The 24,480-nt window shown below is 47.3% G+C and overlaps 1 protein-coding gene across 1 annotated transcript in view; it reads right to left on the bottom strand.

Annotated features, from left to right (window-relative positions):
• Positions 1–24,480, bottom strand: part of TANC2 (tetratricopeptide repeat, ankyrin repeat and coiled-coil containing 2) — a 375,104-nt gene that overhangs the window by 109,598 nt on the left and 241,026 nt on the right. The window contains 1 exon segment of the mRNA XM_038753578.1: positions 3,372–3,520. Coding sequence (XP_038609506.1) covers positions 3,372–3,520 — 149 coding nt within the window.

The raw sequence follows: 24,480 nt of genomic DNA, 5'->3' as shown, positions 1-24,480 counted from the left end.
GCATAATCCGAGTGGGTCACCCTGGGCCTGTGCATGCCAATGACTAGACCAAGGACTTCTCCCTGAGCTACTCTGGGAGCACAATCATGAGCCGGAACCACATGGAGACTCCACATGTTGGAGAGCGCCTGAGCGTCAGAGGACCTGGCTTCTAACCCCAGCTCCGCCACTTCTCTGCTATGCGACCTCAGGCAAATCACTTCACTTTTCTGTGCCTCAGTTTCCTTATTTGGCAAATGGGGATTCAATACCTGTTCTCTTTCCTATTTAGATTGTGAACCCCGTTATGGGACAGGGACTGTGCCTGATCTTGTGTCTACCCCAGTGCTTAGTAAAGTGTCCGGTGCACTCTAAGTGCTTAGCAAATACCATGATTATTAGTATTTTTATTCCAACAAGGCTCACCCAGTGATTTCTTGGTTCTGTGCTGTCCAGGCACAGATAGTCTAAGAACTCTCTTTCTTGTACAGAGAAGAGTCAGAGACAAAGTCGGGCTTCACTTTGCCGTGCTGGGGCTTTCCCCACTCCACAGAAATAATCAAATTGAAAAACCCTGCCACTCTACCACCTTCCTGTCCAAGGAATTACATTTGTTCTTTCAGGCAGGTTTTTGCTTGTTCTTACAAACATATAGCCACCTTTCCTCTTTGCCACTCCACAGTCCTGAAAAGCGCCTTAGATAGAATCTTGAACCCTGCCCCTTCCCCTCTCTGTAATTTACTTTAATTTCTGTCTCACTCACTAGTCTGCAAGCTTTTTGAGGTCTACCAACTGTATTGCATTGTAATAATAAATAATGATGGTGTTTATTAAGCGCTTACTATGTGCGAAGCACTGTTCTAAGCGCTGGGGAGGACACAAGGTGATCAGGTTGTCCCACGTGGGGCTCACAGTCTTCAACCCCATTTTACAGATGAGGGAACTGCGGCTCAGAGAAGTTAAGTGGCTTGCCCAAGGTCACACAGCTGACAAGTGGTGGAGCTGGGATTCAAACCCATGACCTCTGACTCCCAAGCCCACGCTCTTTCCACTGAGCCACACTGCTTCCCAGTACTGTGCACTGTACATGATAAATGGTCAATAAACACGACGATTGATTGGCAGTGTTCCAGCCAGCCTGACCTGTGACCTGGAAGTAGGATTTAATTCCCATTTTACAGAGGAGGTAAATGAGGAACAGAAAAGTTAAGTGACTTGCCCAAGGTCACTCAGCAGACACGTGGCGGAGCCGGGATTAAGACCCAGGTCCTCTGACTCCTAGGACCATGATCTACCACTGATGGACTGATGAGAGTCTCCAGAAGGACATGGACAGTATCTAGTTCCCAACTGTGTATCCTCTCCCCATGTTTGTACAGTGCTCTAGACATAGTTGATGATCCGTAAATAATATTAGTACTATATCTGCTTTTACTGATTGGGAAAAATCTAGCCACACATGCAGGTGTGGCTGAAAAGGCCTATGTTCATTCATTCAATCGTGTGACTGACATTCCATTCCACCGCGTGATGACTCAACCAATATTGCCTTTACCGGACTGATGTACCGGCTGTCTGCTGCTTCCGTGAGCCAGTTGGAAAAAAACGAAGGGAAGGTGAGTTGCTGCCCATGGCAGAGGTCAGCAAGTCCAGGACAAAATCTTGGATGGGAACGGATGAAAGTGGGAGGGTTTAGGGTGTATATGAGAGTTGTTGGCACTCTCTCCAACATTAGGAGGGAAGCGTGACTTGAGAAGAAGCGGTGATAAAAAAATCACACCGTTTCCTTTATCGCCTATTGCTTTTGGGCATCTTCGAAAAGAAGCAATTTTCATGTGTGCTGAAACTATCTTAGGTAAAATGTATTTTTCACATCTCTCTGCCATCTCAAAATGGGGCAGGTGTCCCTCAAGGGAATGGTCTTGGTCAAAATAACGAGCAGTGTTAAAGTTACAATTTCAAGGAAACTGTCATCATCAGCAACATGAGAATACTACTTGGTTTTTCCAAAATCATTTTTTACCACTCGTTATCACTCATCCTCACAACCCCCCGGGTGACAAGGAAAGGCAAGCATTACTATCACCATCTTTGATGTGGGGAAACGGAGGCACAGAGAGGCTCAGTGACTGTCCTGAGGCCACTCAGCAGGGTGGTGGCAGGGTTGAGGCTGGAACCCAAGACTCCTGATTCCGAGTCCCGAACTCATACCACTAGAGTATGAGTTCTAAACTGTGAGCCCATTGTTGGGTAGGGACCATCTCTATATGTTGCCAACTTGTACTTCCCAAGCGCTTAGTACAGTACTCTGCACACAGTAAGCGCTCAATAAATACGACTGAATGAATGAATACCACTAGTCTAGGCGGCTTCTGGTGCAACTCGACCCAGTTCGCTTGTCGATGAAAATCAAAGAGTGGCGCTCGGCTGCATTCAAGGTCAAGTATAAAATGAATAACAATAACAATGATAACTGTGGCATTTCTCCCCCTCGTCCCCCTCTCCATCCCCCCATCTTACCTCCTTCCCTTCCCCACAGCACCTGTATATATGTATATATGGTTGTACATATTTATTACTCTATTTATTTATTTATTTTACTTGTACATTTCTATCCTATTTATTTTATTTTGTTGGTATGTTTGGTTCTGTTCTCTGTCTCCCCCTTTTAGACTGTGAGCCCACTGTTGGGTAGGGACTGTCTCTATGTGTTGCCAATTTGTACTTCCCAAGCGCTTAGTACAGTGCTCTGCACATAGTAAGCGCTCAATAAATACGATTGATTGATTGATTGATTTGATAAGTGCTTCCTTTGTACCAAGCACTGTAATAAGTGGAGAGATTTAGTGGATAGAGCATTGGTCTGGGAGTCAGAAGGACCTGGGTTCTAATCCTGGCACCACTGCGTATCTGCCGTGTGACCTTGGGGAAATCACCTAACTTCTCTGGGCTTCAGTTACCTCATCTGTAAAATGAGGATTAAGATGGGAGCCCCATGTGGGAAAGGGACTGTGTTCAACCTGATTAACTTGTATTAGAACAGGGCTTGGCACATAGTAAGCACTTAACAAGTACCGTATTACTAAGTGCTGATTAGATAGCATATAGATGGATTGGACATAGGCCCTGTCCTACAAGGGGGCTCACAGTCTAAAAGGGAGAGAGAAGAGGTATTTCAGAGAAGGAAACTGATTTGCCCAAGGTCGCCCAACAGATAAGTAGCCCATGCTGTTCCTGCTAGGGCATGTCGTTTCATCAGATGACCCACAACAACCCTTTGCCGAAGAGGAAGGATGACCACCACTGGGGCAGGATGGACAGATGAACTGATGGACAGTGCGGAGGGGCGGGGATTCAGGGTAGGGGTTCCGCTGGCAGGGCCGGTTCTTTACCTGAGCCTCATCCTGCACCTCCATGCTGTACTGGGGCCCCGGCTGGACGTCCGCGACTTTCTCTCCGAGGAGGAAGCCCAGGCGAGTCATGAGTGTGTTTGCCGCCTCATCTACGGATGGCGGGGGGCCGAGCTCCTGTTCCACATCCCCTGGAGAGACAGAGGGACAGAGAGAGAGGGAGACAAAAGCAAGAGATCCAATCAAGCCCTCACAATGACAGGGCCGCAGTTCCCACCTTCGGTCATTTCCATCATGGACGGTTCTCCCTTTTATCCCCCTTAGCCTTACAGCTTCCGCCAGGAAATTTATTTTCCCAGGGGGGCAGGGTGTACGATCAGATCTTTCTTAATCCACTTTCGATCTCGGGATTGGTCTGGGATCAACTTAAACGAAAAACACCCTCATTTCCCAGCAGCCCAGAATGGCCGCCATTAGTGCTCATGACCCTGGCCCCTGGCCCCATGTCGCTGTACAGTCCAATAGGGTGGTAGATGTGTTCCCTGCCCACAATGAGCTTACAGTCTAGTGGGGGAGATGGCCATAATAATAATATAATAATAATAATGATGGCATTTGTTAAGCGCTTACTATGTGCAAAGCACTGTTCTAAGCACTGGGGAGGTTACAAGGTGATCGGGTTGTCCCACATGGAGCAAACTGTCTTAATCCCCATTTTCCAGATAACTAAGGCACACAGAAGTTAAGTGACTTGCCCAAAATCACACAGCTGACAATTGGCGGAGTGGGATTTGAACCCATGACCTCTGACTCCCAAACCCGTGCTCTTTCCACTGAGCCACGCTGCTACTCTTAATCTAAGTAAATAGATAAATAACTAATTCCAAGGTGCTCATTTCAACTCTGCCCAACTCAGCTTCACTCCCACCAAAGGAGAGCAGGGAACACTCGGACAAAAGGGTTCTGCCCCTCAACTGCCTCCAGCCCTTTCCCCATCTGGGTGACATTTCCTTGGGGGTGGGTGGAGAGTGGGAGAGGTGCAAGTATTTTTTTCCAGCACAAATTTAGCACCGCTGCTGCTGGGACTTGAAACTGACCTATCGAGGCCCAGAATACAGCAATGAGCACATTACACCACGCCCAGGGCTCAAAAAAACAAAAAATCAGGTTACGCCTCAATGTGAGCAGAGGTGGAACTTAAAGGAGCTGTGGTCCAGTTTGATTCTTATTTCCATCACCAGCCCATTTGATTTCCGGACAGAGCACGGTCCTGGGAGTCAGAAGGTCATGGGTTCTAATCCCGGCTCCACCACTTGTCTGGTGTGTGACCCTGGGCAAGTCACTTCATTTCTCTGGGCCTCAGTTACCTCAACTGTAAAATGATGATTGTGACTGAGCCCCATGTGGGACAGAGACTGTTTCCAACCTGATCTGCTTGTACCCACCCCAGTGCTTTGTACAGTGCCCAGCACACAGAAAGCACTCAATAAATACCGTAATTATTATTATTAATTTTAAGCCAAAGGAGGGCTTTGTCTGCATCTGAAATCAAGCCAATATTCAGTGTCAGGGGTGCTGTAGTCGGTCAGTCAATCATATTTATTGAGTGCTTTCTTTGTGCAGAGCACTGTGCTAAGCACTTGGGAGAGTACAATATAACAACATAACAAGCACTTTCCCTGCTCACCACAAGCTTACAGTCTAGAGGCAAAGCCCAACTGGAATCTAGCCTTATCATTCAGGTTTCCTTTTGGGGATTTGGCTTTAACCTAAGGAAATCAAACAAGCACTTAGTACAGTGCTCTGCACAAAGTAAACACTCAATAAACACGATTGAATGAATGAATGAAAGCTGCCTTTTCCACCTTCTGGATAAGAAATCTTGGCTCGCTTGACGATTTTCCTGCCAGCCTGCCCCAGGAAGTTCAGTCTTGACTAATGGCAGAAATGCAGTAATCACAGTCCTCAAGCAGACACACCCCATTTGCCTAGAATGCAGGGGTTAGGCTCACGAAAACCTGGGCCGTCAAAGTACGCACCCCTTGACCAATGTGTCACACGCATGCGCAAAGAGTTTCTTCCAACAGAGTGCCACCATGCCAGAAACAGACCGGCGCGCACAGTGCAAATACAGCTTCCTAATTTCTCAGCGGCAGGCTACCCCAAATGCAGACAAAAACAGACATGGCAGGGGAACTGACCCGAGTGGAAATGGGTGGCTGCTGTACCACTGGAGCTGTCCGATAAAGAAACCCGCACGGCACTTAGTACAGTGCTTTGCACACAGTAAGCGCTCAATAAATACGATTGAGTGAATGAATGAATGACTGGATAGACATCAAGTACGTTAACCAAACTCTCAAAAGGAAGAGAAAGGGCAGTGAAGCAGATGTGCTGGCCCTGGATTCTGGTGATTCTCAGGCTTTTGGCACTTCCCCACAGTGGCAGCCATTCCGCATTGGGGAAAGATCCCTGTGAAGAGTCGTTGGACAAGCTAGTGTCATCATGGTATTTGTGAAGCACTCTCTACATGTCATGCACTCTTCTAAGTGCTGGGGTAGACACAAGGTGCAAAGAGGGGTGGGGGCAGGGCCCAGAATGGACAGGGAACAGAAAGGGAATGGAGGAGAGAAAAGAAAGGAAAGAATAGTGAGGAGGGAGAAGGGTAGAATAAGGGATGAAAAATGGGCAGAGTGGAACTAGAATTTAGCAATGGCCCCGGAGCTAGAGATTCAAGTGGGGGTCACCCACTGCCTCTCCGGGCTGGGGACCCGTGGCCCTCTCCACTAGCCCAAGAGGGCTGCAAGGGGCGGTGGGAGTGTGTGTCAAGGGCCTCCTTGTGCCACCAATCGGGGCTGAAGTTTGAGTAGATTGACTACCAATGGCCCTCGTGGGAAGTGGACGTGGAGACACAAGAGACAAAGTGGGTATCAGGCCGGGCACAGACCACAACCCTTGGCTGTGGGTCTTGGCGTTGGACAGAGGTCTGCCCGAACTGAGAGTGTTTCCTAAGGGAGCCCCCTACCCTTCCTTGCCCTCTCGAGAGCCTCTGCTTTCTCTTCCAGGTCCTCCTGATTGCGGGTGCTACCCTGTTACTGAAGTCAGGGAGCAGGAGTGGCGGCCAAGAGAGGCCAAGCCCTGAAAAGAAAGACCTCGGACACAAAGGCTCCTGGGAGGGGAATGGGCCTGCTCAAGATAGAAGGGATTTCCACGCCAGGCCTGGACATTCTCTAGAACGGAACAGAGCTCCAAGTTGATCAATGGCATTTACTAAGCACTACTGTGTGCTGAGCACCATTCTACTTGCTTGGGAGAGTAAAATATAAGAGTTGGTAGACTGGTTCCCTGCCCTAGTGCTTCTAGTACCGATTTATAAGCATCACTCACTGAAACGGCTTCCTTAGTGACCCTCCTGCCGGGCAGGGTCAGCCACTTCTTAGGAGAAGCAGCATGGCTTAGTGGAAAGAGCACGGGCTTGGGAGTCAGAGGTCACGGGTTCAAATCCCGGCTCCACCAATTGTCATCTGTGTGACCTTGGGCAAATCACTTAGCTTCTCTGTGCCCCAGTTACCTCGTCTGTAAAATGGGGATTAAGATTGTGAGCCCGACGTGGGACAACTTGATCACCTTGTATCCTCCCCAGCGCTTAGAACAGTGCTTTGCACATAGTAAGCACTTAACAAATGCCATCATTATTACTTCACCCCCTGAATGCTACTCAGGGCACAGAAGTCAGGAGAAGGACTGATGTGCAAACCAGAAGGACAAGCAGGATGGAGGAGGAGGAGGAGGAGGAGAAATAGGAAGAAGAGGAGGAGGAGGAGGAAGAGGCAGAAGAGGAGCAGGAGGAAGATGCAGAGGCAGAGGAGAACAGGTCCCATGGCTCAGTGGAAAGAGCACGGGCTTGGGAGTCAGAGGTCACGGGTTCGAATCCCAGCTCCATCACATGTCTGCTGTGTGATGGTGGGCAAGTCACTTAACTTCACAGAGCCTCAGTTACCTGTAAAATGTAAAATTTTACATCTGTAAAATGGGGAGGATGACAGTGAGCCCCACGCGGGACAACCTGATCAACTTGTATCCCCCCAGCGCTTAGACCAGTGCTTTGCACATAGTAAGCGCATAACAAATGCCATCATTTTTTTTTTTTTACAGAAATGGGGAAACAAGGGGGTAGAAAGATCACTCAAACCATGACCAAATTAGGACAGCGAATCAGAGAACTGTCTCCATTGTTTGCAGGCCTTACTCTGCTCTACAATGAAAGCTTTCACCAAGTCACAGAACTCCAGATGGCCCCAGAGCCTCTCTGACACAAGCTCCTCAATCATCGCTAAACTCCAGGGATGAAAGCTGGAGGCGGAATCAAACCCATTTTACTAAAGAGCAAATCCCAAAATATCTTACATTGACTCCCGTTTAAACTCTGACCTCTAAGGGCAGCCAGCCTGAAAAGTTCAGGTAATATCTCAGGGCGAACTGCACAAAAAAGGGGTGGAAACGAATGGGGAAACAGGCACAGGAAAAGTCATGGAGGAGCAGGTGGCGACATCGGTCTGAAAGCCAGGGACTCGAGCCATTTGCTACTGTTGATCTGTAGATTTAACCTCCGCTGTGGCTCTGTTCTCTAATACCCTCAAATACTCAACGAAATGCTGTAAAAGCTGGTCTACCCTTCACAAACAAATCCAATTATGAGCCCATTCTAGGTCATGACACGTCGGAGTGCTGCATGTGCTCATTCTAGGGAGGAGGACAGAGGCTCCCCAGAGATCATGGGCCATAATTCAACCGAATGGGTTGGGTTGACGTCAGAAACTGTGACTGTGATTCCAGCAATTGGTAAATGGCAACCAAGCCCTTCCAGTGGCTGTAGGTGGATGGAGGATTTTGTTCTCTGGGTGGAGGGAGGAGGGATGTTCCACGTCTCCAGAATGTCTTCCTCTCCAACCAAACAACCACCGCACTGGTCCAGGCGTTTGCCATATTCTGGCTGGACTACTGCATCAGTCTCCCCACTGATCACCCTGCCTCCGGTCTCTCCTCTCTCCAGTCCTTGCTTGCCTCACTTCTTTACCACGTCATTTTCCTACAATGGCCATTTTTCACAGGTCTCCCCACTCCTCAGAAACCTCCAACTGTGGCCCATCCCTCCCCGCATTAAGCAGAAACGTCTGACCACTGGCTTTAAATCGCTCCATCAGCTGTCTTTCCTCTACTTGATACATTCTCTTTTCCCTCTACACCTCAGCTGACAATCTTCATTCCTCTCAGCCTAATCTACACATTGTGCCTCACTCTCATCTCTCTGCCATCGACCTCTTGCACCCATCCTCTGACCCTCTTTCATATCCAACACACCACAGCCGGCCCGAAATCTGAGATGACACCTCCTCCAGAAAGCCCACCTCGATCAATTTCAAATTTCCCCATCTCCCCCACCCCAGTTTAGCCCTTCAGTTGGACCTAGGCTCTTACATCTCCTGCTTTCCGCACTCCCTATGACTCTAGAATCTGCCCTTCTTCGTCCAAACTACTACCTCAGTGATCCAAGCATTTATCATACCCCACCTTGACTTGAGGCCGAGCAGATGGAGCACCGGCCTGAAGGTCATAAGGACATGGGTTCTAATCCGGCTCTGCCACTAGTCTGTCATTTCATTTTTCTGGGCCTCAGTTCCCTCATCTGTGAAATGGGGAATATGACCGTGAGCCCCATGTGGGACAGAAACTGCGTTGAACCCGATTTGCTCGTACCTACCCCAGCACTTAATATAGTGTTTGGAACATAGTAAGCACTTAACAAATACCACAATTATTATTACTGCCTCAGCCTCCTCACTGACCTACCTGACTCCTGACTCCCTCTTCAGTCCATACTTCCCTCTGTTGCCTGGATCGTTTTTCTGAAAACCCGTTCAGTCCATGTCTCCCCACTGCTCAAAAACCTCCAGGGGTTGCCCATCACCCTCCACATCAAACAGAAACTCCTTACCATTAGCTTTAAGACACTCAATCAGCTCTCTGAAGACTGCTCGCCCACATCCTCCCTCTGGCTTGGAACTCCCTTCCCCTTCATATCCAACAGTCCCCTACTCTATCTTCAAAACCCTCCTAAAAATCACATCTCCTTTAAGAGGCCTTCTGTGACTAAGCCCTCATTTCCCCGTCCATTTTCCCCTCTGCATCACCTATACACTCACACAAACACTTGATCTTCATCCCACCCCAAGACCCACAGCACTTACGTATGTATCATTACACTCTGCCATTTCCCCCTCTATTATTTTATTTTAATATCTGTCTACCCCTCTAGACTGAAAACTCCTTGAGGGCAGGGATCAATCAAACAAACAATTATATTTATTTGGGCACTCATTATGTGGAGAGCACTGTACCACACACTTGCGAGGGTACTATATAACAGAACTGGTAAACACTTTTCCTTCCACAAGCGTACAGTCTAGCGGGATCATATCTACCAATTTCACTGTACTGTACTTTCCCAAGTGCTTCATTCAGTGCTTTGCACAGGGTAAGAGCTCAATAAATACCACCGATTCACTGACTGATTTTATATGCACTATTACTTCTCTATTTACAACTTATCTTAATGTCTGTCCCCCTCTCTGGAGTGTGAGCTCCTTGCCAGCAGGGATGATGTCTTATAACTCCCTTGTACTCTCCCAACTGCTTAGTACAGAGCTCTGCTCTGGATCAGTATTGGCTGGATCAATGTTTGGATCAGTGTAGTAGCAGTTTGGATTAAAAGGAAAGGATGGATTTTAGTGATGTTGGGAAGGTTGGATAGACAAGATTTAGACTGAATATGAGTGTTGGGTTGAGGATAATGCCAAGGTTACAGGCTTATGAGACAGGGAGGATGGTAGTGTAGTCTACAGTGATGGGAAAGTCAGTGGGAGGATATGGTTTGGGTGGGAAGATAAGGAGTTCTGTTTTGGATATGTTAAATTCAAAGTATCAGCGGGACATCCAAGTAGGGATGTTCTGAAGGTAGGGAATATGAAATTGCAGAGAATAATAATAATAATGATAATAATGATGGCATTTGTTAAGCACTTACTATGTGCAAAGCACTGTTCTGAGCGCTGGGGGGTTACAAGGTGATCAGGTTGTCCCACGGGGGGCTCGCAATCTTAATCCCCATTTTACAGATGAGGGAACTGAGGCACAGAGAAGTGAAGTCACTTGCCTAAAGTCACACTGCTGACAATTGGCGGAGCAGGGGTTTGAACCCATGACCTGTGACTCCAAAGTCCGTGCTCTACAGACCAGGGCTGGAGAGTTAGACTTGGGAATCCCCCTTGTAGTGATGGTAGTTGAACCCATGGGATCCAATGAGTTCTCCAAGGGAGTGGGTGTAGATGGAGAAAAGAACGGGACCCAGAAATGAGCCTTTGAGGGACTCCCAGAGTTAGAGCGTGGGAAGCAGAGGAGGAATCTGAAAAGGAGACTTGAGAAGTCAAGGTTATATAACATCTCATAACATTAGAGAAGCAGCGTGGCTCAGTTGAAAGAGCCCGGGCTTTGGAGTCAGAGGTCATGGGTTCAAATCCCGGCTCCGCCAGCTGCCAGCTGTGTGACTTTGGGCAAATCACTTAACTTCTCTGTGCCTCAGTTACATCATCTGTAAAATGGGGATTAAGACTGTGAGCCCCACATGGGACAACCTGATCACCTTGTAACCTCCCTAGCACTTAGAACAGTGCTATGCACATAGTAAGTGCTTAATAAATGCCATTATTATTATTATTTCCAGGAGAACGGGGAGGTCCACAGAGTCAAAAATGGCTGAGAGGTCGAGGAAGATGAGGATGGAGTAGTTGGATATGGCAAGAAAGAGGCTACTGGTGACCTTGAAGAGGGCAGTTTCAGTGGAGGGAGGGAGTAGAAGCCAGATTGGAGGGAGTCAAGGAGAGGTCTGCAGGAGAGGAGACATCAACATCTGTTTCAGGATCATTTTTATCTGGGTTGATCTTGGCCTATTCAGCTGCCCAGTTCTTTAGACTGAAAGCTCCTTGTAGGCACACAGTAAGCACTCAATAAATACGACTGAGTGAAGGAATGAATGCCTACAAACTCCATTCTATCGTACTCTCCTAAACACTCAGTACATTAGTCTGCACGCAATAAGCACTCAATAAATACCAGTGATTGATTGATTGGCGCAGAAACCATCAGGAAACCCCAAACCAGAGTTGACTCTCCTGGCTTCTGGAGGCATAAAAAAACTGGATTTGACTTCATACTGTTCTACTTGTCAGGTCACCATTCCTTGTAACCCAAATCTAAAATACGAAATTGCTCGTTGTCATATTTTTATTCTTACTGATTTTTGGGAATGTGTCCTTGGGCAGATTGGATTGAGCAGTGTATGCAGTTGTTGTGCATTTGACACCCAGCAAAGTGTCAAGGAGCTTACTAAATACTATTTGATGAAATACAGTAGGGGAAAATGATAGAATATTCCAGAATGTGAGGGGATTTTATTTTTTCATCGCTGTTCTTCCTGAGAATCACTCCAACTCGCTATTCAAAGATAGTTCATCTTGCAGTTAAAATACCTCCCACTTAGAGAGAGTGCGCAGAGCTACAGCAATTGTTACAGTGGTGCCAAGAAATGTCGAAAATGCAATATACCACAGGATGCAGCCCTAAGATGGTGCACTCTACAGAAACAGCTTCTGAAGAGCGACACTCACTCTTCCAATCCCACCATCATTTTAGGACTCTCACCGACCAATCCCACAAAGCTGTTGATTTTCCCTTTACTTGCTAATTATGAGCTGCCTAGTTTCAGCTATTTTAAGGCCTGAAATGTTCTGCTAAGGGAAATCAAATAAAGCAACAATGCTTCCTCTCTGAAAGTAGAATCATGGGTTACTCTCACTGTATTACCTGGGAGAAACTGATGCAAAAGAGCGTGGTCTAATGGCTAAAGCACGGGCCTGGGAGTAAAAAAAATCAGGGTTCTAATCCCAGCTCTGCCACTTATCTACTGTGTGACTTTGATCAGATCACTTCACTTCTCTGTGTTTCAGTTACCTCATCCATAAAATGGGGATGAAATCTGGGAACCCCATGTGAGACGTGGACTCTGTCCAACCTGATTAGCTTGTATCTGCCCCAGCTGTTAGTAAGCGCTGGCACATAGTAAGCGCTTAATAAATACCATTAAAGAAAAAGAAACTGAAGACATGCATTTCTCCTAGATATAGTGGTGACAGTCCTTTATTCTATATATCTACAATTTCTCCTAGGAATAATGGTTTCAGTATACACATAAACTTGTATGACTTCATCATTATATATAATACACAATGGTGAGAATATATATAATATACATATACATACACATATACACACATACACATACACATGTACACATATGTATGTGTGTGTGTAATATATATCTCCAGTTGATTTCTTACCTATACCTGATTCTAAAGAGAAATTGAAAAGAGTCAGGTATTTTAACATACACTGAACATAAAAATCATTAACACTTTCAAACACACCTGGCCAAAACTAGGTGGGTTGTAAACAACAGAAATGTGACAGTTGAAAGATTACTAAATCAGCTGCATATTTATTCACCAAATGGTCTACTCAGCGATTGTGTCCAAGAGAAAACCGTTGACTTGTGGCTTCTGAAGTCTGGTGGCCGGCGGGTGCCCGACTGATGTCTGAGTCAGAGACATTCAATCCCACACAACTCCCCCCACCCCCACCCACCCCCGCCCTCCTGCCTGCCTCCTCCCGCCCCCCAGCCCCTGCGCTCAACGTGACAATGCCTTGGCAGCACTGACTGCCCCTCTGCACTTCTCCAGGCTCCCTTCACTGAGCAGACCCTGGCCCCGCCCCCTTCTAGGCCCATCCCTGCTGGGGGATCATCATCATCATCATCATCAATCGTATTTATTGAGCGCTTACTATGTGCAGAGCACTGTACTAAGTGCTTGGGAAGTACAAATTGGCAACATATAGAGACAGTCCCTACCCAACAGTGGGCTCACAGTCTAAAAGGGGATGGATCGGCTGCTTCCAGGTTAACACCATCAGGGTCTGGAGAGGGTCGCTGGCTGTCTCCCACCGGCCCATCTCCTCACCCGCTGCTCCCCGGTGCCCTAGCAGAAGTGAGGCAGTCAGAGCGGGAGTGTAAGTGGTGCCCTGTGAGCAGCAGAAGCCAGGACCACTTCCCTTGTGTGGGATCTGGGTCTCAGGCCCCAAGCCCAGCTGGTGTCTCCCTACGGTGACCCCACCCCACAATCAATCACCCCTCCGCGACCAAGGGCGTTCTGGTTCCGTCTGGATCCCTTTGGAGCTGGGAAGAGCTTCAGGAATTCCTAGGACTTCCTTAGAGGGCTTCTCTGCAATGGGCTAGGCCCAATCCAGAATGGGCCCCCTCCTGGCTGGTGACAGCCCCCCAGGCTCATCGAAGACTGATGAGCTACAGTCGGGGAGCGGTCCTGGGGCGGGGCCGGAGTGCGGCAGCGTTGCCCCATGGCCTGGGCTTCTAAGCCCGCTGGGAGTTGGACAAGTTTCTGGTGGGACTCCAGGCTTCGGGCCGGCCAGCAGCTGCTCAGAGAAATGGCATAGGACCCACCCTGCTGCAGCTGCTTTTGCTGCTGCTGTTGTAGCTGGGCCCTTCACCTCACCCATCACTGGGAGGCTCACCAAAGTCTGACCAAACCCCTTCTGCCCTATTCAGGGCCTGCTCTGGCTGGGGAAACGATGACTGTGGCCAGGGGAGCTGGCTGGGTGGCCAGAAATCTGGTCACTAAGCCAAAAACAGTGGCTGCAGCAGGGGATGCTCAAGTTAAGGGACATCATTGTCCTCTGTTGTCACTTCCTGGTAGCTGACCTCAACCTCCGAGGACATGCTTTTTTTTTTTTTCTTTTTCATGTTTTTTTGTTAAGTGCTTACCATACACCAGTTACTGGGATAGCTACAGATCATCAGGTTGGATACGGTCCCTGTCCCACATGGCCCTCACAGTCTTCATCCCCATTTTACAGATGACGGAACTGAGTTAGAGAGAAATGAAGTGACTTCCCAAGGTCACACCATAGACAAGCGGCAGAGTCAGCATTAGAACCCAGGTCCTTCTGATTCTCAGGCCCGTGTTCTATCCACTAAAGCTTCTCATGCTGCTTTTCACCAGGAAATCCATACAGCAGTTTGACATCATGGCAGAAATGACCACACTAACACTCAGGAACATGGCAGCGGGATGGGAACAGCTGGGAAGAGAAGCAGTGTAGCCTAGTGGAAAAATCACAGGCCTGGGAATCAAGAAATCCGGCTTCCAATTCTTGCTCTGCTACTTGCAAGCTGTGAGATCTTTGGCAAGTTGCTTAACTTCTCCGTGCCTCAGTTTCCTCACATGTAAAATGGGGATACAATACCTGTTCTCCCCGCCCAACCCCCGTTAAACTGTGAGCCCCATGAGGGGATAGGGACTGTATCCTCAGAGAAGCAGCGTGGCTCAGTGAAAACAGCCCAGGCTTGGGAGTCAGAGGACATGGGTTCTAATCCTGGCTCTGCCACTTGTCTGCTGTGTGACCTTGGGCAAACCACTTAACTTCTGTGTACCTCAGTTCCCTCATCTGTCAAATGGGGATTAAGATTGTGAGTCCCACATGGGACAACCTGATTACCCTGTATCTACCCCAGTGCTTAGAACAGTGCTTGGCACATAGTAAGCACTTAACAAATACCATCATCACCATCATCATCCAATCTGGATATATTTCTACCCTGGCAGTTAGTTCAGAGTACACAGTAAGCACTTTACAAATATTAACACAAATGATATTAATATTATCATCATCGTCTTTGGAAAAACTCTTTCTTGGCTGCCACTGTTATGACCCAAGTAGTGATGGTGACAAAAGGAAGTGGGAGGGTGGGACACAGTCCTTCCCTCCCTCCTCTGCCGTGGCTGCTGTTGTGCTGTGATGGAGCTTTGAGGTGGCCAGAGAGCACTGTCCCCCGTGGGCAGATCTGGAGGAGGAAACTGGGGAACGTGTCCCTTGTAGGCAGATTGGGCAGAGGAGGCTGGGGAACACTGCCCCATCATTCCCCTTCAGGCAACCACAAGCTCTTGGAGGCACACCAGACTTTATGGGGGTGCAGAATCAGAGGGTTTCTCTGCTTGGGGCTGGAGGGACAGGAACCCTAAACTTGGAGGTTCCCTGCCGGGATCATCTTGCAGCAGGGCCAGACCAAACTCATTCAGGGGTGAAGAGGCTCTCCCCAAAGCTTCCCAAGGTAACCAGGAAATCCAGACCTGAGCTTATCACTGGGAGGCAGTGTGGCCTAGTGGGTCAAGGGGCCTGAGTTCTAACCCCGGCTTCGCGATCTTGGGCAAGTCACTTTACTTCTCTGTGCCTCAGTTATCTCATCTGTAAAATGGGGACTGAGACTGGGAGCTCCATACGGGACATGAACTGTGTTCCAACTAGATTCGCTTGTACCCATCTCAGTGCTTAGTTCAGCGTCGGGCACACAGTGAGCCCTTAACTAATACCATAATTATTACAGTGCCTGGCACACAGTAAGCAGTTAACAGATATCAGATATATATGAAGTTTTATACATATATATAAAACTTCAGGATCCTTCAGAGATAAATGACCCGCACAAACGCCCAGTGCCCTTAAAGAGTCTAATTCCTACTTCGAAGGAGACTCATTTCCCTATCACGCCAACGTCCCCCCAGCAACGATGGGACTTGTATGCGATAAAAAGGATCAAACCTTAAATTAAAGTATTAGGCATATGTTTTATTCCTGCCTGAGCCGACCTTTGCGGTACTAAAGAAGATACAGGCCGGATGTCATATCGGTTGGCTTCTGATGCTGAATGATTTAATAAGACGCTAACCACCAGATAAAGAACATTCCCTTTAAAGTCCCCAAAGAGCTGAGCAGTAGAACTATTTTAGCTTGCCACAAATGCATCACGCTATATTAAGCCTGCTTCACGTAATCCACCCCAAACATATTTTTAAAAATTTCAACAATTGTTCCGCAGAATCTCTCCCACGCCCTTCTCTTTAAAATTTCTCATGTCAGGAATATAAATGTCAGTCTCACAAACTCGCATTTAAAATGCAGTTATATACTGTTCTGTAACGAGCCGAAGAAATACGATACAAAAATAACATTGGCCTGCACCTCAGCCATCTATCAACAAAGGGATTTCTGGCTGGCGGGAACAGATAAACTGAACTGCAATCCCAAATGCCAGGGGGCAAAGCATCTCAAGGACAACAACCTAGGAATAAGAACATCAACGTCAATAAAAAAGGATATTTATTAAGCACTTACTCTGTGCCAAACACCGTGATGAGCACTGAGACATACTTCGGTACCTACAATTTATTTTGATATGTCTCCTCTGCTAAACTATAAACTCCTTGAGGGCAGAGATGGTCTCACCTACTCTACTGTAATCACGGTGGTATTTGTTAAGTGTTTACTAAGTGCCACGCACTGTAGTAAGTGCTAGTTCTTATCCCTCATTGGGCTCATAATCTATGTATGAGGAAGACCAGGTATTGAATCCTCATTTTACTGATGAGGAAACTGAGGCAGGCCCAGAGAAGTGAAATCACTTGCCCAAGGTCACCCAGCAGGGACATGGCAGAGCCGAGATTAGATGCCAGGTCCTCTGACTCCAGGGCCCGGGCTCTTCCCGCTAGACCACTTTGCTTCCCATTGAACTAAAAGTTTAAAAGAGTGCTCTGCACACAGTAACCACTTGATAAATACCACCGATTGATTGATTGAATCAAAATAATCAGATTGGACATAGTTCCTGCCTCACACTGCTCACTGTCTGAGGAACAGGATGAGCCTGGGTATTTTATCCCCATTTTACAGCTGAGGAAAATGAGGAACCAAGAGGTTAATGGACTTGCCCGTAGTCACACACCAGCAAATGGCAGAACTGGAACTGGAACCCACGTCTCCTGACTGGAAGCCCCATACTCTGTCCACCGGGCCACGCTGCTCCTCCTATGAAATGAAGGCTCTGATGTGCCTACAAATATTTGGCAGCTCCTTTCATCTGCCCAATGAGCTGCTCCCGTGACCCTACTTTCCCAAAGGCACCAAATGAGCAGGGTGCTCACAAGTAGGGGAAGCAGCATGGCTCAGTGGAAAGAGTGCGGGCTTGGGAGTCAGAGGTCCTGGGTTCTAATCCTAGCTCTGCTACTTGTCAGCTGTGTGACTTTGGGCAAGTCACTTAACTTTTTGGGCCTCAGTTCCCTCATCTGTAAAATGAGTATTAAGATTGTGAGCCCCACGTGGGACAACCTTGATTACCTTGTATCCCCCCAGTGCTTAGAACAGTGCTTGGCACATAGTAAGCACTTAACAAATGCCAATATTATTATTATTAGGTGCTCAAAGGGATGGACTGAGCGATCAGTCACTTGGAGTCCTCAAAGAGCAGACACCCGTCAGACTCTTCTTTTCCTCCAATCACCCAGTGGACGACATGTCATTATAGAGGCAACATACATTCAATCAAATTTATTGAACATCTACTGTGTGCAGAGCACTGTACTAAGCACTTTGGAGAACGCAATATAACAATATAACAGACACAGTCCCTGCTTACAATGAGCTACAATCACAGAGCTTTATCAGCAACAGAGTTCAGAACAGTCACTGAATTCTGCTACCTAGGTAGTGCCCTGTTAAACAATACTTAGAGAGATTAAGAATTAGAACCTCTCACTCATGTCCTGCCTCTTGCCTGGAATGCTCTCCCTCTTCATATCCTAAACACCATCTCTCTCCCCCTTCAAAACCTTATTAAAAGCACATTTTCTCCAAGGGCCTTCCCTGACTGTGCCATCACTTCCTTTTCTCACATTCATTCAAAAGTATTTACTGAGTGCTTACTGTATGCAGAGCACTGTCCTGAGCGCTTGGGAAAGTACAAGAATAAACAGTGGCAATCCCTGCCAACAACAAGCTCACAGTCTAGAGTGGGGAAGACAGACACCAATACAAGTAAATAAAATTCCAGATATGTACATAAGTGCTTTGGGGTTGGGATGGGGGAAGAGCAAAGGATTGCTTTGGCACTTGGATTTGCACCCTTTATTCACCCCTACCTCTGCCCCACAGCACTTCTGTAAATATCCATAATTGATTGATTTATTTATATTAATGTCTGTCTCCCCTTCTAGACTGTAAGTTTGTTTTGGGGCAGGGAATGTGACTACCAACCCTCTCAAATGCTCAGTTCATTGCTCTACCCACAATAAGCACTCAATAAATACAATTGATGGATTGAGTGATCGGAGGAGGCTGAAGGTGAGTGTAAGCTTTAGGGGGCTGATGGCGTTTGGTGACCACAAGGCATTAGGTTTCATAAATAAACTCCATTAGTGTCACCCACAAGTCCGCCTCTCAAGACCACACAGGCACACGTTCAGTCTACCTGCCCCGAAACAATGGTTCAGCCACCTAGCCCCAGCGGCAGCTAGGGAATAGATGAAAGCAGCAGCTGAGGGGGTGAAAGGAAGTGCCCAATGCAAAGAGGACCCGGTGAAAGCTTGGAGGACTCCATCATGATAATGGAGTCTACCATGGAGAATGGCAGACGGACTGAGGCTTCAGGCAAGAACTGATCAGACTGCTTTACAGAGAGAAGCAGCCTCACAACGGATGCTCTAGAGCAACAGGGATCCCTGGGAGACCACTGCAGCCAGGCAGCGGGGATGCCCTGGGAGACAGATGCAGCAAGCAGACCAGCCAGGAGTGTGGCCATCAGAAGAAGAGCTACCTTCCCTTGAGCTGAAGTAGAGGGTGGGCAGATGGCAGGTGGGTGGGGAGAGCAAGAGAAGTAGCATGGCCTAGTGGACACAGCTTGGGTCTCGGAGTCAGAACGACCTGGGATTCTAATCCCAGATATGCTATTTGTCTGCTGTGTCACCTTGAGCCAGTCACTTCACTTCTCTGGGCCTCATCATCATCATCAATCGTATTTATTGAGCGCTTACTATGTGCAGAGCACTGTACTAAGCGCTTGGGAAGTACAAATTGGCAACATATAGAGACAGTCCCTACCCAACATTGGGCTCACAGTCTAAAAGGGGGAGACAGAGAACAAAACCAAACATACTAACAAAACAAAATAAATAAATAGTTACCACATCAGTAAAATGGGGAGTAAGACTGAGAGCCCCACGTGAAAAAGGGAGTGTGCCAAATCTGATTAGCCTGTATCTACCCCAGTGCTTAGTAGTGTCCCTGGCACATAGTGAATACCGTAAGAAAAGAAAAAAAAAAGAGTCAGTTTTACAAACATTCCTGGGGTGGCCCATGGCAAAGGACAATGCTTCCGGGCACACTGTGAGGGAAGTCCCACGGGTCTTTTTGGCCACTCCGGGCCCCAAGGCTAGGACCCCAAAATTTGTCATGTCCACTCGGTCTCTGACTCCATCGGTGCTGACCAAGTGTCCCTTGCGTGGCCATGCTCCCCCGCCCCCCTCCCCACCCATGCCTCAGCACAGCCCCTCAACTAGTTCCCAAGCCTCGGTTGCCCTTGGCTCACCAGTGGTTGGCATCTGGGCGGCTCCATCCCTATGGGCAATTTTCTGGGAACGTTCCCCAGCCAGGGGAGGGCTAAGGGTTGGCCCAAGAGGAAAATCATACCATTTTTGAACTAAGTAGCTGGAGACTTGGGGGCTCATTCCTGCCCCATCCCAATTTATCAGGCAAATGTGGACCAATCCCGACCTCAATGTGTCTTGGTTTCTCCCTTTTGAAACAGAAATGCCACCCACCTCCGCCCGCAAACCGAGACGTGACGCCTCTAGAAGATGATGAGGTCTTTGGATAATTCAAGGTTTTATTAAGCATTACAAATTAAAATGTTAAACACTCCACTACCTTGCTGTTTCTTTAAGCAATGTTAAAGAAAGGGGATTGGCAACTTGATTTTTGCTGAGGGTTTCAGAAAACTGAGGAGGAAGAATATTGCAGCCCGTTAAATACAGAATCCGTGTCCTGGTAATGTCAGGGAGAAATGCCAATAGCTGAAAGGCACTGCAGGCCTGCCAGGCTGCCCTGCCTAGGAGGAGAGAGGGAGGGAGAGTGGGAGGGAGGGAGGGGGAGAGAGAGAGAGCGAGAGAGCATGCTCACGTAGGTAGAAGGTAGGATGAGGGGGATGCATTTGTATGATCCCAGCCAGGGATGTGATCTTAGCCTCCAGCTTCCTCGCTTGTATTTTGATGCCAGATTTTGGAATATGCGAGGCTGAACCAAAGGTGACACAGCTTTAATCTGATTTTAAAGAATGAGTTGGGTCATGCTTGTTAGGTATTTGTCTAGTGGGGAGGGGGCCGGGAGGCCAGCCTAGAAGGACCTGCTAGCCCACCTGTCCTTTTCCATCCAAATAATCAACCAATCAATCAATGGCATTTATTGAGCACCTACTAAGTGCAGAGTACAGTACTAAGCACATGGGAGAGTACAATACAGCAGATTACTTAGACACAATCCCTGCCCACAGGAGCTGCCCACAGGAGTTTAAGGTCGCCAACCTCACTTAATGATTGACAGTGTTTCGTTTTCTCCCCCATAGCCTTGTTTGTGCATTTGCTCAAAGCCCTCATCTCTTATGAGAAGCAGCTTGGCTCAGTGGAAAGAGCGCGGGCTTTGGAGTCAGAGATCATGGGTTCAAATCCCGACTCTGCCAATTGTCAGCTGTGGGGCTTTGGGCAAATCACTTAACTTCTCTGGGCCTCAGTTCCCTTATCTGTAAAATGGGGATTAAGACTGTGAGCCCCCCCGTGGGACAACCGGATCACTTTGTAACTTCCCCAGTGCTTATAACAGTGCTTTGCACATAGTAAGCGCTTAATAAATGTCATCATCAATATTATTATTATCTCTCTTGCTGCTGATGGCATCCTCTGGACTGCAACTCCCCTTCTTTGTTTACCTCTCTCCCCACCTTCAAAACCCTCCTAGAATCACATCTAGTAATAACAATAATAATGACAGTATTTGATAAGCACTTACTATGTGCCAAGCACTGTTCTAAGCGCTGGGGTGGATACAAAGTAATCAGGTTATCCCACGTGGGGCTCACAGTCTTAATCCCCATTTTTCAGATGAGGTAACTGAGGCACTGACAAGTTAAGTGACTTGCCCAAAGTCACACAGCTGATAAGTGGCGGAGCTGGGATTAGAACCCACGACCTCAAGAGGCCTTCTCTGACTCTGTCCTTAATTCCCCCACCCTCTCTCCTCTCTGTGTCATCTCTGCACTTCATTTCCGTACCTTTTAGCAAGAACTTACCTGACCTCTGGCCCCACCCCCTCTTTGTTGGGTAGGGACTGTCTCTGTTGCCGAGCTGTACTTCCCAAGCACTTAGTACAGTGCTCTGCACACTGTAAGCACTCAATAAATACAACTGAATGAATGAATGGATTGTAAATTCCTTGTGGGCAAGGATCATTTCTACCTTTCCTTTTGTATTTGGCTCTTGAGGCTCCATCGGACGTGGTGGGGGTAGGAGGACAACAAGGATAGAGTGGTGGGGGGTGTGTGTGTGGTGTGTGCGGGGTGTGTGTGTGTGTGTGTTTTATGTACACACACAGCCAAATGCTCTCTTGGGCATGATCCATCCTACTTCTTTTAATACCTGGCTGCTCCATTCTTTGCAGGGGCTTTCAAGGTACAAGGAATGTCTTTTGAATTCTTGGAGCTGGTGTTCAATTAGAAACCATTTCCCCCTGCTGCCTCTGCTGTCTACACCCAGTTTGTTCCTGGTGGGATGTGGCTGGTTCGAATTTACCAGATTCAGATTGCTGCCAATCTGTTTAAAACATCTCCTCCAGGAAGACTTCCTTGATTAATTTCTCCTCTCCCCATCCCATTTTCCCTCCCTACTCGGTTACTCGGTTACCTATTATGCTCCTTGTGAGCAGGGAATATGTCTGTTTATTGTTGTATTGTTCTCCCCCAAGGGCTTAGTATGGTGGTCTGCGCACAGTAAGCGCTCAATAAATATGACTGAATGAGTGAATAAATGAGTCCTTTATGTCCGACCTGATTATCCTTTAATCTACCCCAGCACTTAGTACAGTGCTTGGCATATAGTAAGAGCTTAAAAATATCATTATTATAACCCCTTAGAGCTTTATATTATATCCCAACCCCACAGCACTTACGTACACAATCTTATACTCTGTTGCTTTCCACTACCTTTAATTTACTTTAGTGTTTGCTAACCTACTAGATTGTCAACTCCATGAGGGCGGGGTAGAGAAGCAGCATTGCTCTGTGGAAAGAGCACGGACTTGGGAGTCCGAGGTCATGGGTTCTAATCCCAGCTCTGTCACTTGCCAGCTGTGTGATTTAGGGTAAATCACTTAATTTCTCTGTGCCTCAGTTCCCCCATCTGTAAAATGGGGATTAAGACTGTGAGACCCACATGGGACAATCTGATTACCTTATATCTCCCCCAGCGCTTAGAACAGTGCTTGGCATATAGTAAGCGCTTAACAAATGCCATCATTATTATGTGTCTGATTATTCTACTGTACTCTCCCAAGCATTTAGTACAGTGCAGAGCACTCGGTAAGGTCCAGATAAATACAGCCAATCAACTGATTGATTATTCCACAGTAACCTCAGACACCTGAAAAGTTGTGATTGTCTTGAGGACAAATTTAGAATCTGTTCCTCTACCTGCAATTTATTTTAATGTTGTTCTCCTCTAGACTGCACGCTTTTTGTGGGCAGGGATCGTGTCTACTAATTCTACTGCTCTCCCAAGTGTTTAGAAGAGTGTTCTGCACACAGTTAGTGCTCAATCAATCACTCAATTGATGGTATTTAATGAGTGCTTTCTATGTGCACAGCACTATACTCAGTGCTTAGGAGAGTACAATACAAGAGGATTAGCATTTGCTGGGTCTCAATCTGGTGTCCTTCTAGAAATACAGTAAAATAATGTGATAAAATCACTTGGCTGTAAAGGAGCTGACCAGTGACAGAGATTTCATTCCACATACAGCAGAGCGAGCCAATTATCCAAACTACAGGAACTGAAGCTTGTTCAGAGATACGAGTTTGAAAATCCACACAGAATTGAGTTTGGCTCAGTTTGACTCCCTAAACGTATTTTTTTAAACTCTCAAGTAATCAATTAAAAGGACAGCTAGAAACTCAAGGCATTTAGCCTTAGGTCAAAAAGAGATTAAAAAGTCAGTGGTGTCTTGGATGAAAGATGATGAAATCCAGAGCAGTCAGGAGCTAGGGGGTCTCTGACCCAGGACTGCCCAGGTAGGAGAGGACTCCATCCCCAGCCCCCTCCCCCTTGCCCTATGGCTGCTCCAGCCCAGACTGACCCTAACCCTAATACTCCCCAGCCCCTACTCCCACCCACACCAGGACTGTCCAGGCTGGAGAGGACTCCAACCCAACCAGAACCTAACCATTTCCAACCCATCCCGCCTCCATGATGGGGCTGGATCGGGAAAGGTGCCTCCAAATGTACAATGATGCTTCCTGAGCACTTACTGAATGCAGAGCACCATACCAAGCTCTTGGGAAAGTACAGTACAACAGAGTTGGTAGAAACAATTCCTACCCACAAGGAGCTTATGGTCTGGTGAGGGAGACAGACATTAAAATAAATTACAGACAGAGGAAATTGTGGCGTATAAGATTATTTATATTAGTGCTGAGGGGTTCGGATGAGTATTAGAGTAATTAAAAGATACACGGCCAAGTGCATTGTCAACAGTGAGGGGAGGGCGGACAGGGGAAATGAGGGCTTAGTCAGGGAAGACCTCCCAGTTGGGTCTGATGGAGAAGCTAACCTAAAGTGACTCTGGGCAAGTCACTTAACTTCTTTGGGCCTTAGTTACCTCATCTGTAAAATGGGGATTAAGACTGAGCCCTATGTGTGACCTGATTACCTTGTATTCCCCTCAGTGCTTATAACAGTGCTTGACACATAATAAGTGCTTAACAAACGCCACCATTATTATTAAGTGGGAATGAATCAACATATGAAAAGGACAAATCAGAGAATCAGAAAAGAGATACATTTCATCTGGTGACTGAGACGTTACACCTTGAAGTCGT

This window comes from Tachyglossus aculeatus, chromosome 11, assembly GCF_015852505.1.
Source record: "Tachyglossus aculeatus isolate mTacAcu1 chromosome 11, mTacAcu1.pri, whole genome shotgun sequence".
Lineage (NCBI taxonomy): Eukaryota > Metazoa > Chordata > Mammalia > Monotremata > Tachyglossidae > Tachyglossus > Tachyglossus aculeatus.
Note: the sequence above shows the minus strand (reverse complement) of the source record. Positions and strands in the feature narration are given on the sequence as shown.